This window comes from Labrus bergylta, chromosome 10 (assembly GCF_963930695.1).
Source record: "Labrus bergylta chromosome 10, fLabBer1.1, whole genome shotgun sequence".
NCBI classification, from domain to species: Eukaryota; Metazoa; Chordata; class Actinopteri; order Labriformes; family Labridae; genus Labrus; species Labrus bergylta.
The window spans coordinates 24,320,903-24,338,014 of record NC_089204.1 but is presented as its reverse complement, the minus strand read 5'-3'; the positions used below and the strand labels follow the sequence as shown (position 1 = coordinate 24,338,014).

The window sequence follows — 17,112 nt, the reverse complement described above, 5'->3', positions numbered from 1 at the left end:
AATGCTGTGAATCCAGTCTTTTAGTGGACCCTTGTACACAAACACATTTCCAACACATACAGTCTCTTCTTCCTTCTTTCTTCTGAGCTTCTGCACCCGTGTATGTGTATGTGTGTATATGTGTGTGTGTTTTCCGCAGTCTACCTAACCCAAATCGCTCCATATTAGGGGGTAACAGCTTGTCAGACAATGTGTGTCTCTAAACTTTCACCGCTCTGGCTTGTTTAGTCTGCCCTGCTCTGATATTTGGACTGTTGAGTAGCTCAGTGTCTGATTCATCTTATTTCCTGAGAGCGGCAGAGTAGTCCGACTGTCAAACACGAGAGCCACCCCCCTCGTAACTGTGTCAAACACACAAGAATCACTCCGCTGTTAAATGTGACACCTGTGACCTGTGGATACTCCAGCTCTCTCCTCTTCATGCTCTCAATCCTCCTCCTCCTCCTCTTCTAACAACTCATCCTCTCCATCCTCCCTTTCCTCCGAGTCCACTGCTCATCAATCTGCCTGAACTGTACAATACACAAACACAAAACGGTCCACACAACAACCCACACCTCTTATTTATGAGAAAATTTGAACCGTCAGGACTTAGGGAGATTAAACAGCTTTTTCTAATGGTTCCACTAATATAAGTAGCTCAAGTAGTTGAGTCCAGGGAGGCTCATATCAAATAACGCTTCCTCCTAAATCTTTGAACGACCTGTCAAAATGTGCGTGGGGCACTGAAATATTTAGCTGTTCTCGTGATTCAACAGCACATGCACTAGCATACACATATGTTGTTTTAGAATGAGTTGGATTAACTTTATTATAGGAGGGCTGTCCCCTGTTAAAGCCTGAGCTAAATACTCTATCTCAGTCACTTCTAATGGTCAAAATCTCCAAAATAGAAATTTGATAGATTCCCTGTTTAGCGTCAGTGGTTAATCTCAGGACCAACCTGAACCTGTCCGCTTAAAGTTGTGATTTTTTAGCAATTTTTTAACCCTAACAGCAAAATATTTCAGAAATCACTGTGTACACAATATTATCAGTAATGCCATTTATATGGCAGGTCAGTGATGTAAAATGAAGAAGAGATGAAAAGCAAAAAACCCAAACCCAATTCATGTTTTCATTCTGTGTCCCTCAGTTTTGATATCAACCCACTTTTGCATTCCTTCTTGATTAATGTGTTTTATTTATCTGTCATAGTTTGTTCATGTTTTTTATTTCTCAATCATTTTAAATGTGTCTATGTAAATTCATTTCAATTGCGTCTTTATTTAGTTTGAAATGTGCTGTATAAACAAAGCTGCCTTGCTTAAAATCTCAAGTGCTTTGCAAACAAAGATGTGACATATCGTCCTTTTAGTTACATAATCACATTAATTCAATTATGTAACCTTGTCGCAGCTAAATATGGTGTGTGTGGTTATTGTCCCTTTTTTAGTAAAGGAAGTATTGCACTTTAATATTTTCATCACATAAAACCATTCGCAGTTGTGTAGGTATAAAGTTTATCTGAAGACTTAAATTATTTAACAGAGAAGTTTAAAAGAACAAACAAAAAATGCTGATGTGGTCTTTATTTGGACATTAAAACCTCGGGATAGTACGGGCTGCAGTCTAGTAGAGAGCTGTTAGACATGCTGACAGAGTCAAACTGGGGCTAGTGGGGCTACTGGGTTTAAACCAGCAGGTGGGACATTGTGCCGTCACGTCATCAATCAGATGACACTTTATTTAACTGGAGCTGAGACCCTGAAAGACCTGCAAAGTGGAAATCCATAAACACTGAACACCACCACGATGTGTGTGTGTTCGGTGTATGTGCATGTGCGTGTGTGCGTGTGCGTGTGTGTGTGTGTGTGTGCATTAAACAGAGTAAAGCTCAGTAAAATATCCTAACGGCTGGGGAATACTTTCCACTACCTTTCACCCCCTCCTTCCCCAGCCCCACTTTTACGTCTGCATGCGTTACACATTGCACACGAGACGTAACAGGGGTGTAAGCATCCTGCCGTCAACTGGCAATCTGTAAGTGTTTTTACTCGCTGACTCACCCGTCCAGCAGCAGAATGGCATTCTTCCGCGGCCGTCCCGCGTTAGGTCCATAGAGGTGAGCTCGATGGTAGTAGCGCACAGACTGCAGCAGGGTCCTCAGCTTGGTGTAGTCCTGAGCTAACTGGGTGCTGTTGACCGCTCGACCCACCATGCTGCGGTAAGCATTAGGCTCTGGGGAAGACGAGATGTAAAACACGGAGTTGGAAAGATGGAGTTTATACAAGCAACAGTGGGAAGGAGGCAAAGAATATTGTTGTTGCTGTAGTCTGATCTTGCTCTCCTAGAGAGTCAGCCAGTAAAGAAAAAAAGGATAATTGAGCAATTCGCAGTAACACCAACAGATGGGCTAAGTGTCAGGGGAACAGTCCAAACTCAGAGGGTGGCCTTGCAGAATCAGTAAAACAAAGACAGTGAGGGAGCCAGTTTCCCAAAAAGGTTGGAAACTAAAATTTTACAGGCCAACCGCTTTTTTACAACCTCTAAAGAGGATTCTGATTACATCTGTACCAGTGTGGGTTTTAGCTGCAAAATAACATTTTCAGTGTATTTCTTCTTTGAGTGTATGAAGCTGCTTCTATACTGCATTCCTGCAAACTTGCATACAAATATTCTGAGTACATTTTAAAGGATCATCTATTTGTTTAACCTCTACAAGTTCGCTCTGATTTGCTTAAAAGGATTCCTTCTGCTACAGTTCAAGTCCTTTCTAACATTTCTACATGCGCCAGTGAATGGATTTTTCACGGCACATTCAGGCTATAGCTATAATGAAAGTTTCTATTGTGAGCTCAACTACTGATTAAGTGAAATGAAAATATAAAGAGATGTGCAGCCGGGAAACACAGGGCTCTATGTGGACTGAAGCTCCGTAGGAACACAGATGGTAAGGATGACACGAGGACTAGCAGTTCCTTTCATCCCTGTCTGAACCCCCCCAGCTTTAACCCTTAAACTGCCCTACTCTCACTCACAGCTCACTATGTAAATAACGTCTCTCAAAGATTTTAAAACATATCAATGTGAAAAGGTCACGTTGTGTGAGGGATTTCTCATGGCAGGGTGGAGTGAGGGAAAAGACCAATTCTGGTGGCCAATTTTTGAACTAATTCTTTGTTTAAGGTAAGTTTAAGTTTTTTTTATAGTAATTTTATAAACATGTTTAATAAATGTAAAAACTCCCCAAAAAAGAATAAGTGGGTTGACATTCAATAAGAGAGAATAAAAAAAATACAAATGTTTATGAAGCTTTTTGACATTTTTTAATTGATCCGCCTGTGTGGCCATATCTTTCTTATGGTGTATTTTATCTTTGTAAAGATCATTATGACTAAAGTACAAATAAATATTACATTCTTACATGGTCATTAAAGGTTTCAGTAAACTGTATGAACTCAGACACATAAGATTCAATGTTTAAACCCCCCGAAAAAAGTCTCTTATAAGCACATTGCACTTCAGGCCACCCCTGCATTAGTCAGGGCCACCCCAATCAAAAAAGTCTGGACACGCCCCTCCAAACTATAAAACTTCTGATTCTAAAGTGATGACCGAACCCAATTTAATTATTTTTTTGACTTTTTCTTGATTTGTATTAAAACTAAGCAATTAACTTTTGACTCAATTTTACATCAATCAAAAGTTCTTTTAAAATCAATCATACCTCAAACTTGTATGAATATCAGCTAAATCTCTTAACAATAGCTAAGAACATGCACACACATTTGCTTTCAACATACTGAAGCCTATCGTGTGGTGTGTAGCTGGACTGACCGTTGCCCAGCTCCCAGGAGATGTTGTACTTCTTGCCGGCTCCGTACTTGAGGAGGCTCAGGGTGGAGGAGGTGTTCCAGGAGTTGTCTGGGTTTCTGTGCAGCGCGTTGAGCCCAAAGATCAGATGCAGACCGGCACAGTCGGCAAAGTTGTACAGTTTGTCTAAAGACCTGGCTGGGAGAAACCCACAAAGCAGTTGTAACTTTGATTCTTTTAACGCACCAGGAACCACATGACCAACATGATGATCTCATTCTGGTTTCCATGTAACCTTGAAAAACCTCCTTACATTGTTCTACAGCCACATCTGGAACTTTTTGGTGCAGTCACTGCCACTACCGCCTACTTTTGCAGCTTCTTCTTATTTTAATGCACAGAATATAAATAGACACATCTGAGCACAAACTTATCATTTTGTTTTTATTGTTATTGTGGGCCTGGAGCATCACTGAATAGTTTAACTTGTGATTTAAAATAAATAAGAGTAGATAGCATCACATAGTTTCAAAGTTCATAGGTAGTAGATGTATCTTAGACATGCGAAGATTTTCATAAATCAAACATAAAGCGTCTTCCTGGGCTGTTTAAGGAAATTAGGAGAACTGAAGTACTTGTCTCTTCATTACATGTAAACAGGTACTGTAGTCTGTTTTCTTTAGACATTTTAGAGATAAGCTGACATCTATGAGGGTGATACAACAGGAAACGTGAACCAAAAATACTAATACAAACTATGTAAGTCTCTCAATTGGACACCTGTGGGCCAAAACTGGCCCTTTTACATCCTAAATCTGGCCCTTTAAGCATTCAAAAAATAACAATAACCTCTGAAGCAGCTGACATAGCCATACAGAGCTCGCCTTAATTTATGGTGTTATTATTGAAAGGACATAATTCAAAGAAAAAGGCACTCATTAGTTATGTTTGTTCAGCATTAAACATTTATATAATTTAATTTAAAGCTTTAGCAAAGCTGTTTTTAAAAGTTTTTTTTAGATTCTTTTTCAGGCTTTTAAGCGTTAATGGTCGATAGAGTAGGAAATCAGGGAGTGAGAGTGGGGAATGATGTGAAGCAAAGCGGAGGGCTGAGGGGTCTCTCTAGGACTACAGCCTCTGTACATGGGGTGTGCCACCTAACCACTAGGCCAGTTCGGCTTGGTTTCGGTTCCCCAAACCAAGCAAATGATTAAGGGCAGTCAAACTTAATTAAAATATGTGTTTAATACAACATTATGTTCTGACCTACTTCTCTTCTTTGATTGCAAATGTGTAATGCTGACACATTTATATTCCTCTTTTGGCTTTATTGGTCTGACATTAAATATGTAAATATCAGGCTCTTCAGCACCTCGATTTTAAAATCTGAAAATCTGAAAATCTGAAATCTGAAAATGGCTTAAAAAGCCATTCAATATGCCTATAATAAACTAAAGCCCTCCATAAGCTCTCAAAGCTGAGAAAAAAAGTCATCAAATGAATATTAAATTTCATTGGAAAAACTGTGGGTTCATTTAAACAAACAAACTCTTCAAAAAGGATGGCTTCATCCAAAAGCTCTAACCGCACTAAATTGTAAAATATACAATTAGTAAGAACAGATCACGTTTCTCTGCTTTAATGTGCATGGACATTTTGTGCACTGTAATGTGGGATAATCAGAATCAGAGTAGGGAATTATTGCCATGAAATTTTAACCACATGAGGATTTATTCTTGGCATTTTGTTTCATTAAAATAAACATCAAAATAGCATTAAAAACAGAAAGCATGTAATCAGCAGTAATCCTACTTTCAAGAAACAATGACTGAAAGAAAACATAAAACTTGGACAAAATATTTTATAAGACATATTTTTCTAAAGTGTAATTAAAGAGCTAGAAGGTTTGTGCAAGTTAGAGTTATCGCTGGGATGTTTTTCAGCAATAACTTGATGTGTGCCAGGTATTTAACTTTGTGTTGTGCGTGTGTGCCAATTTGATGCATGACCACTGAGTTTCGTCTTCAATGAGAATCCAGACGGACTGAATTTCCCATCATGGCCTCCTGTGGTGATGTGCTCCTCAGAGAAGCGAACAAAGCTCACCGCTCACTCACGGTTGTGTCTGCTGTCTCCATCAAAGCAAAAAGAGTCTCACTGGGCAGTAAAGTGAGGATGAGGGCTTACAACAGATGTTTGCATAAAGTGAGAGTGCCAAAAGTGTTTGTTTATATTCAAACGTGCGACTGCAGGCTGCTCCTGGATACCCCAGGCTTTTGTTTTGAAATGGTATCTGTTTGGATTGATTCCATTAACGTAAATATTACCCTGAACTCCAACCCTTGATCCTCGAGGTTCAACAGGAAACAGATGAAGGCAGTGTGCGGGTCTGGTACTGGCTAGATTTGGCCCTAAACTGTGGGTTGGAAAAAGATGAGCTTAGCTGATTGCTCCGTCTGATGAGGGGCTGAAGACAAAAGAAGAGCAAACCAGAGTGCATGTAAAGTTGTTCTTTTTGAAAAAAATAGAAAAGGATGTAAAAGATACAAACATCTGGCCCAGAGTAGGAGTCAGTGTAGATTAGAAGACCGAATAATTAAGGCAAGCTTCAATGCAAACAGTCTATATGTAGCATTTGCAAATTTAAGAATGAAGCAGCCAAATTCAAAATCTAAAATATTCTGAGGCTCACCGAAACCTGTAATAACTTTTAGAAAGCTAGGGTGAGAAACACATGGTAACAATGATGCAAAACAATATGATATTATTCTATAAAATGCATGGCCCCGGATAACCATAAGATCCTGATACAGCGATTCTGAACTGTTTGATATATTGGAAGCCAACCATGAAACATAAATATATCTGATTAACTGAAGAATATAAAATAACCCTAAAAAGGCTGCGTTAAGGATTAATGTATTTATTCACTGTAATTTGCTGTCAGTGTCGCCTCTTATCACGCTTCATCCTTTAACTTCATTTCACCCCTGTTAGACATTATCCAGCTGTCTTTTTTCTGTTTTTTATTTTGCTGCCAACTGCTTCTTTGGCCAGTAAACGTCTACTCTCCCACTTATGTCATAAGCACCACTGTGATGAGTCATGTGGTGGTGACATGGTGAGTCATATTGTTGGATATATCCGTTGAGATTATCAGTTTTGATTTAAAAAAAAAAAAAAAGAAGAAAATAATGAAAATATTGCTTTTTGGTATCAGCTTTTAATAATCAAATCAAGCGGATAAAGCATTGTCCCTTTAAATATTTTGTCCTACTTGCACTTGAGAGAAAGACAAAGTATTGCCCAATATATTCTTATGTCATACAAACATAAAACACTGTGAAATTGGACCTATGACATTGAGTTGCAAAATGATAAATCCATTCAAATATACACACTCAAAAACATTTTTTGAGTACTTTATTAGACTGAAAAATAACTTTTTATAAATATTAATAATATAAATTAACGTTAGCAGCCCACCTCAAGTATATTTGAGGCCACACAGGATTCACTATAAACTGGGGTGCTGATAGCCTAGCGGTTATGTACAGAGACTAAAAATCCTTGACGCAGCGACTGCAGATTTGAATCCGACCTCGGCCCTCTGCTGCATGTCATCCCCCTCTCTCTGCTCCCAACATTTCCTTTCTTCAGCTGTCCTATCCAATAAAAGCATAAGGCCCAAAAATATAACAAATACAGAATTTACTACAAGCCTTTATTTCCAATAGAGCAATTGAACTGTATCATTTAAAATGCACCGCGCTAACAGAGAGAACAGAATCTTTGCGTGTTGGACCTGGCATTAGTTCACCTTCGAGCAATAACAAAACAAAGCCTGAAAACAAAAGAAAACTTAGCAGTAACAATGATTTTCTCGCACACAATCAGGAGTTTACTTCTCCTGTGTAAACTGTCTGTTCTCTGTCTCATTAATAACAACCAATAAAGTTATTATTATCACTACAATTATCATAACTCCTTCCCTCTGTGGTTAAATGAACTGGGTCTGTTTTCAGGAGCAGAATTGAGAGCAACAGGACAGAGAAAGTAGCGCCAGATGTGGCTGTCAGGATGAGTGATTCCAGGCTTTTCCTCACCTGAGATCTGAGCAGCAGGCGATCAGCCTCACTCTAGGATACAGCTAGCAGCCCTGAACACACCTCATAAAGGCATCATGGTGTGTATCAAGCTGATAAAAAATATAGCTGCTCAGATTGAAGGTCAAATAGCAGCATGCACAATCAAACAAACTGCTATGTGCGTATCTGCTATGCGACTATTGATTCTACATAACCAGCAGCAGAGAAATCGTGTCCAACTTTCTTGTGTTGTTGCATTTTAAAGGTTTGTTGTATAATCAAGTCAAAACTAGAGAAATAATACTATGCAGTGAAAAGAGTGGATTATTTTGCACTCATTACCTTTTTGGTTGAAATAAAACTTTAATGACAATCGATCGACTTACAAAGAGAAAATAATCAGAAACTAACATGATTTTGATTGTCCATTTTTTAAGAAAGCATTGTAAACATTCTCAGGTTTTTAGCAAGTCTAACATTCAATGGAATATTCTGAGTTTGGGTCAGACAAAACAAGACATTTGAAAACGTCACTTTGAGCTTCACAAAATTTACAGCTAGCAACTAGTCCATTGACGAAGCAAGTCCAGCATAGCCATGTTCTCGTTAAACGCCTGGCAAGAGCAAGACCCCATACGCTTTCTTCTAAAGTGAAATATATTCTGGGTAGATCCAACCTCCTGGTGTTAGGAAATCTGTAGATCACTAAGGGCCAAACATGAAAGAGCTCCTACACAGAAACTAAAAATCCCTGAAGCTACAAATCTGTGATCTCAGTCCGACGGAGGTAATGACATTACCAAGACATTGAGAAACCTGAGTGTGTGTGCACGCACAAGCCGTACATGTCTGTGTCTGTGAACTTTTATTCACTATCAAATTTATGTATTGCTGAGGAGTTGAAATGTAGCAAACTCACTTGAAATATGGAGATAAAGTCGATCACTTTCACAGACATGGATAATTTATCAACATGGAAACGTCTTTACTTCTGTTAGAAGCATCAAACCAGTTACAAATGTTGCTTTTCCCAATAGAGTTCAATCATCTGTTTGAGTCAACTTCATTAATCAACTGAATTTCCTCAAGAATGAAAGCTTTTTAGGCTGTTACTTTGCTTAAAATGGTCCAAAAATTCTCAAAACAATAAAGGCCTGTCTAAGGTCAAACTCTGCTCTATTCACCGAGCTACAAACAGTCAAACCAAAAACAAGCAGAACAAACCCAGAAAGTTGTGTGTGTGTGTGTATGCCTGTGTGCCTTTGTGTGTTTGTGTGTGGACGGAAAGAGTGGGGTCTGGATATTGTCAAGCTGTCGATCTGATAGAAAAGCCAGTTCTGTGAAGCAGAGCGGCCGGCAGCATCAGTCGATGCCATGCCTCATTTCTGCAGCTCTGCATATTCCCTCAAACACTGAGGTACACATAAGCTTATGTACACTAGGCCTGTCTGCACTCACACAAACAGTGTTTGCTGGTTTATAAACCACCCACATGAGTCAGACACCCAACTGAAGTTTCCAGTGAAAGAACATTTTTCTCAATTGCTGCACCTTTTGTGAGTTAGTATCAGCTGACAGTGCAACTGTACTTGTGAGTCTCTGATAAAGCAGCTTTAGACTGGAATCTTTTTATGATATATTATGTGTTTCAAATATCGATGGGTGGGTAGGTAGTCTGGTCGGTATGTAGGGAGGTAGCTGGGTACACAGACACCATACATACAAACTTAAACAGACCATTTGCCCTGCTTTTGCAACACTGTTATGAAAGAGACGGGTATCTTAAGAATTTAATTTAAACAAATACAAATCCTGATACATTGCATAATAATACAGATACGTATTGATAATATCCTGGCAATCAAAAACCAACTGCTTAAGTTCAATATCATTTGATGGGCCTAAAATGTACATATGATATATAAATAAAAAGCAATAAAATATTTATAGGACTACTTTTTATCTAGCTGTGAAATGGGTGGTTTTCTTTGACCTACTTTGACCTGAGAAGTTTTACATTTGTGAATTCTTGAGAACAATGGACCTGCCTAAATAAAAAACTGCAAAAAGATAAATACAAATCTATAGAACTGTATTGTTAACAACTAAAATCTATTTTTAAGTGAATGATGAGTTCTTATTAAAGACAAATACATTATAATCTATCTTTTTTTATTCACATTTAAATCCTTCAGTAATTTGTATTCAGTCGACAGGAGAGAGGAGGGGGTTTACCTTAAATCTTCTCGAATGTCCATAGTCAACTCAACAATTAAATGCTGTCACCCTTTCTAGGCAGCAACAGAATTACTAGTCATTTAAACACATTACTTAGGGATGACCCGATACCGATACCAGAATTCGGCATCGGTCGTAAAATTGTTGGACATTTTAAGCATTCGGCATTAGCCTACTCCCACCTGGAAGACATTCAGCTGCAGCTCAACCAGCCCGTAAGAAGACTCCAACAAGATGTGCAGACGCGCTGGAATAGCACGTACTACATGCTACAGTCTCTCACCGAGCAGAAGCGGGCTCTGGGAATATTTGGCTCCGAATATGAACTCCCTGACAATCTTACAGCGCACCAGTGGACACTTCTGGAAAAAACGTTGTCTGTTTTGGCTCCGTTTGAGGAGTTAACCCGAAAAGTGAGCTCGTCCGAACTTACTTTCAAAGTGATTAAGAGAAATTCAGTGGCATTATTAAGTACTCGTAACGGTACTCAGTATCGGTGAGTACCCAAATGTAAGTTCCCTGTACTTGGTTTGCAAAAAAGTGGTATTGGTGCATCTCTAACATTACTAATATCTGATATGCTTGTGAGCCTATATTATGTCCAAGCTGTATTGCAGGGCTGTGGCTATAGACTGGCTGTAGTCCTGGCTAATGTCCTCTGGATCTACTGACTGGATGTAAACAAGCACAGTGAACGGAGAGCACCTCGTAGGAGCAGCACATCTGGCAGTATTTTGATCAAGAAAATGGAGATAATAATGTATGTATGCTGTGTCAGTATAACGTAGCATATCAAACTGAGCAATGCATAACCACATTTAGCACAGGCATGTGGACATTAACCTGCAAAGGGGACCAGAGTTGCATTATTTACCCTCTGACAAGTTTAAATACATCGTGCTCAATTTGGACTTTTCCAGAGCGTTTTCTTACCTTATGGTTCAACTGAATTTAAATTTGTGTTTAATCAACTTTGAAATGAGTCACCTAAGAACATAACTACTCTTAACCAGGTTAAGCTGGAATCATATGATAGCTGAAACATTTGGCCGTGGTATCCTCAGTGCCTCAAATTCAGCTGACTTTCTTTTTTTAGACTTAAAATTAACTCATCAAAGACCATACATTTCTCAGCCTGTAACAGGGATGCAATTTATTGGACTTTTTCTGCTTTTATCAATTAAATAAATGTAATTAATCATTGCTGAACACAGCTGACTGCCACAGGAAATTATAATGTGAATGTTTGGTCATATCAAAATCAGCCTAGAACACGCACGCACAAACAAAAAACGTAAGACTGGAGCCAAGTTCTGGCGTTCCTTAATATCTAAATCAAGACCAAAACGCAGAGTCATGTCAGACACAGGAAAATTCTGTTTACAGAAATTAATTCTGAACCTCCTTTTTTCCTGTTTATGAATACACTGTTTTTTTTCAGTATAAATATGCACATGTTGTACTCATGCTTTCAAAGCTCTTACACATGCAAAGTTAATGTCCCACTGCTGCTGCAAATGCTTTTAAAACCGCCTCACAATACAAAACTTAAATTTTTGCTTAGTCTATCCTTGGTAGATTAAAAACATTTATTAAAATGCAGAAAGAAACATGCATTCAATGAAATGTATTATATTTTCCCATATGTCTGTCATCTGTAACATAAGGCATTACACTGGGTTTTAAGTGTGCAATGTAACACACACACACATGTTGAATCTGCACTGAGAACTGTAGGGAAAACATGGTGGAAACAGCTCCTCGCAGACTTCATCCATCAAACTGTTCTGTGCAAGGGACAATTGTTGATGACAGAATTTAAGGTTTTAACTGACAGACTGAAAAGTAATTTACCATTTGTACTTAACACACGCCACATGCACACAAGCAGTCACAGACAAACAGCCTGAGTAGTCATGAAAGATTGGGAAGTAAACTGCTAAAATGTCCAGGAAAACCCAAGTGTGGGCGCATTTATCATCAGCCCCTCCATTAAGGTTTCAATCTCTCCTCTACCGCCGGCTCCGCTGACTCTGTTTCTCATTGGACATGTTCCTCCACTAACCAGGGCCTCTGTGGCTGCAGAAAAAGACACTGTGGCCGAAGCAAGGACATCTCAATACTGGAGTTTTCCAATTCTTAAAAACAGTCAAAAGTTTGCAAATGATTATTCATCCGTATCGGACCAAAAATCAACATTGACAGACCAGTGTAATGTTACGATCGCTCAATTGAAAGCCATTGATTGCCGCAGTTTGCTATGGTGCATCTGCATCTTATCCTGATGATAACTTGACACTGCATGTTAAGGTTGCACAGAGGGAGAAATGTGTTTCTAATATAGTGCGAGAGAGTGCTGCTCCACCAGCGTGTCGCACAGAACCCAACGCCTCCATGTTTACACACACACACACACACACACACACATCTCTACACGGACTCTTCTTTCATTCAAGCAAAACCAGTCAGGTCAAACCACTTTTGTATTTTGGAAGAATGTAAGATATGTGGTGGGCACCTGTTTTCAATTCACTTACTAGAGGGGGACCGATGTGTGTGCACGAGGAAACAAGAGTGTGAGAGAGAGATTACCTCAATCTGGGAATTTGCTGCGACTAGACTTGTGTGTGGCCCTCTTCATGTACCCAGTGTGCAAGTCCCCAGATCGGGTGAGTAAGATGAGCGGTATGTTAACATACACTCCTCCCCATGTAAAGTACATCTAGTCTCTGGTGCTCTGTGAGGTTGTTTGTGTGTATTTCTAGCCTGGGCAAGAGGCTTTAGAAGACGACAAATCCTAGATGTAGAGGTGGACAAAGTAACATCAAGTGCCTTTCATTGACTTTGTGCCATAACTCAAACAGGGTGTGAGGGAAATGCATATGGGGTGTGAGCGGTTTTCACATCTGTTTGGCAACGGTTGCCGTCTATCACCCCCTAATGGGAAAAGTACGCTCTTTAGATACTAATGACCTCACTGTGTTTGGCTTGTAAAGCAACAAGGTGTCTAGAAGTTTCCCAGGAGGGAGACATCATCGTGTCTCCTTTGCATTGTGGAGCTACCTACAAAACATACGCAAACATAACCGAAGGAGTGGGATCTACACATGATACAAAATTGTTCATACATCATCCTGTCATTATAAACCAGCAGTTTAGTAAGTCATATATCTTACATTTCATCTCTGTCTGGGGCAAAAACATTGGTTGGAAGAAAGCAAAACAAAAAAGTTTTTTACAAAAATTACTCTTAAGTATTCAAACCTAAGCGTGGGTAGTCCAATGCAATGTCTGATTGACAGCTGAGCTAGAGGGGGCTCAGAGACTAAATGTAAACAAACTTGTGTAACTGTAGCATATAGCCAGAGCAGACAGTATTTTGTTAAAAGTGGTGCTGAATGGTGAGGCTACACCACTTACCGTTTAAACTGCAACTCCATACGTTGCACTAGAATATTTTATATCAACAGTGAATCCAATGACTATATGTTATGAGTAACGGATCATACATTAGAACAAACACAACTCTGCAGCTCTTCAGGGTAATGTAGCATCGATCACTTCATTAATTCGGTTTAACCTTCCACTTCTTGACGCCTTTTGCAGGCTACTGTTGTCAGCAAAAGACTCTAAAAACAAGGAATTTAACAATATATCAATATGAATTTATCTTTTAATCCAATGATCAGTTACAATTAAGTTAAACATCAATCACAGGCCCATGAACTGTTTTGAAGTTGTTTTGAAATGTTTTTGACCATCTGCTAATAACCGTTTATAAATTGAATTGTATTGAAGAATCTCTTCCTATACCAGATAAGTCACATAGCCTGCCTTCTGGGGTACTTTTAATTTGTTTTATTAATGAAAGTATAGGAAATCTATCTATTATCCCATGTGAAGCTGGTACCAGATTGCATTTGGCAAAAGGCGGAGTACACCCCGAATCCATCACAAGTCAATCACAGGGCCGACGGGCAATTTAATGTCACCAATTTACCTATCAGGGATGTTTTTAGACTGTGGAAGGAAGCTGAAGTACCTGTGGGGAACCGATGCAGGCACAGCGAAAACATGCAAACCACACAAAAAGACCTCTGTTTGACAGGGATTTGAACCATGAGGCAACATCACTAGCACAGGGCAAATACACTTTTTTTATAGAACATATACAAAACATTGCGTTTGGGATTTTCACATTTGGATGTGAAAAGAAGGAGTTCAAGCTCTTGAAAAGCAAATAAATTGTAGGCCCTTAACACTCTATCTGCCTGCAGTAAATCCAATCGATTTGGAAATTGTATTTTTAAGCAATTCTGTTATTTTTCAGCTTAGCATCTCCTTAAACACATTCAACCTGATCACTGCACAAGACATCAATTCTGCATTTTAACGCAGAGGTGTTAAGGAGGGAGCGCGTGAGAGCCACACCTGACATTTTTACAACCAAAGATTAGTGACACTGTCGCCCCCTAAGAGGGCGGTTGTAAAGTTTCCAGCTCTTATCCGGTCAGTTATCTCGTCACACACCTCTGCTGATGCTGTAATTCAGCACTGATTGCTCTGTTATTGCAGAGAAACAAGAGTGCTGCTGGCAGACACAGAGAAACAAAGAGGACACTAGCCTAGGGCTTCACTGCCCATGAACCATCAAAGAGTTTGGACTTACAACAACGTCTGCAACTCTTTCCATGAAACACCTGCTTATGCTGCAAACACAGTGCAGATCACTGATGACTCATCCATCCAATTACAACCAGGTTCTTAGCAAATGCCTCTTTTAACACTTTGACATTCATCATGATAAAAAAATCACACAACTGGAGAACCAAGGACAAACACAACATTTGTTTTAGAGGTATTTAGCACATCTGCTACAATCCCCTCTCTGGAAGTGTATCTTTGATCCCAGGCCTTGTGATGGATGAGGGTTATGAAGACCAGATCCCGAGCAGTCCACTAAAGCAAACACACAGTATCCCAGGCTCCATTTCAATGCGAGAATAATCACCATAATCACAGTAATCATCTTCCACTCTCAAACCATATCCACACACATTAGTTATGCTTTAGTTAAAGTGGAGGATCTGTCTTCAGCTGAATGAGAAGAGCCAGATTCAACAAGTACACAATCACTGGGTTGCATTTCAACAGTTCTATGTTTTTAATAATAATTTCATGCTGACCACCCTGACTAAGTAAGCGATTTGTAAATATATATTTTTATTTCATAATATAATGACTGATAATTGACTAAATGAAACATAATTGGACGAATAATTTAATATCATTTTATACATTTATGGGATAATTTCAAAATGATCCTTGGAAATAACCTTTACAAATGCGTGTAATTATTGTAAACCATTTAAAGCCGAGGAAATAATTTGATTTAGAAAAAAGGCTGCCTCACATGAAAACAAATTCTAAACGTATGACTCAATGTTTGTTCATTTTTTGTGATGCATCTACATGAAATAAATTATTGTAAAAAGCTTAAACTTCCATTAAAGAGCAGCTCTTTTGCGCAGCTTTAGGATGTTCAAACACTTTTAATGTGTCCTGCTATACGTTGTAAATATAATGAAATGTTGCTACAGCACAGCATTGCATGAAAAAAGATTTAAAGAGAAAGAATCATGGTTTCCTTTCCAAAGTGCTGTCCACATGTAGGACGAACACTACGGGGGGCACCTGCCTCAGGCTGCCACGGTCTCTCTTCTCATAACTCTTCACTTTTAAGTCCCATTTGAATTCCTGCAGAAACTCGTTATGACAAAGTTGGGATTTGGACTGTGATGGATTTTCCTGCCTGGTGTTTATTGAGAAAGAGAAATGGGTATTTTTCCAGCAGTCTCCTTGACAAATACCTCCTTAAGTCTCACAACTGTCTTCTGGTGGGTATTGCTGAGGTTCCTAATCCCAGCCTGATGAGCACCTGACGCTGCTCTACAAGAATCTGAGTTTATTTACACAATCGAAACACTTTTTCCCCACCATTTGTGCTCTCCATCTTGGCAACGGCATGTTTGACAGAGGTTTGCACGCAAGTGAGGATTGGATTTGTTTTTTCTTACATCATGTTTTGGTTAATTAGTCTGTTCAGATGTTTGATGTTTGGGGAAAAAGACATTCTGCTTTACTTCTTTCACACTTGTGGTGGCGCTTTCAACTGATGCAACAACCATATTGTGCGCTAAAAGATTTCAAATAAACATGCAGATTTTTTTCCAGTCTTACAAATAAATAGGGATTCATTAACACCCTCTGTGGAAAACCTCAAAAAACTGCGATCTGTCAAATCTTTACTATAAACCCAGGCATCTGAATAAACGTTTACAAAAAGGTCTATAAAAAGTTTAATTGAAGCATTTTGGACCACTTTGCACTGAGGTCGGTAAGAAATGTATTCAATTTCAAACATCTCAAGATGTTTGTCATGATATGATACAAAACATAATTTATGTTCAAATTTGTTTTAATCTGCAAAGTGTGGAGCTGGTGAAAAAATAACAATATTTAGCAATTATTAAACAAAGAATCACTAATGAGACGGAAGTTTTGCATGGAAATTAAACAATTTTGTAAATACACTGAACAGAAACACAATGAAATATTATGTCAGCTATAGTTTACACAGCTAAAGATGCATTTTTAAGGTTTTTTAGTCAGTGTGAAAAAAGGTGGTTCCCATTTGGCTGGAGTGAACGTTTTTGGTAACATCTGGAGGATTTAAAAAATGTCAGTTTTATAGGATGAAAACCCCAGGAGGTTTTACACGATGAAAAGAAAGAGTGTCCTGTCATTTACCAGCATCTTCTCTCATTTACTTTTTGAACAAAGGAGACAGAGTATTACCTTTTTATAGTAAAAGAATATATAAATATATTTTAAAGGTTTATTTTGGGACTTTTTATGCCTTTATTGTAGAGATAGGATAGTGAGAAATCTTGGAGAGAGAGATGTGGGAAAGACACAGCTAGGATTCGAA

The 17,112-nt window shown here is 38.8% G+C and overlaps 1 protein-coding gene across 1 annotated transcript in view; it reads right to left on the bottom strand.

The window, feature by feature from the left end:
- hpse2 (heparanase 2) overlaps positions 1 to 17,112 on the bottom strand; it is a 61,231-nt gene that overhangs the window by 21,168 nt on the left and 22,951 nt on the right. The window contains exons 6-7 of the mRNA XM_020650994.3: positions 3,820 to 3,993; positions 2,049 to 2,220 (exon numbers count right to left, since the gene is read on the bottom strand). Coding sequence (XP_020506650.1) covers positions 2,049 to 2,220; positions 3,820 to 3,993 — 346 coding nt within the window. The remainder of the gene's footprint in view (positions 1 to 2,048; positions 2,221 to 3,819; positions 3,994 to 17,112) is intronic.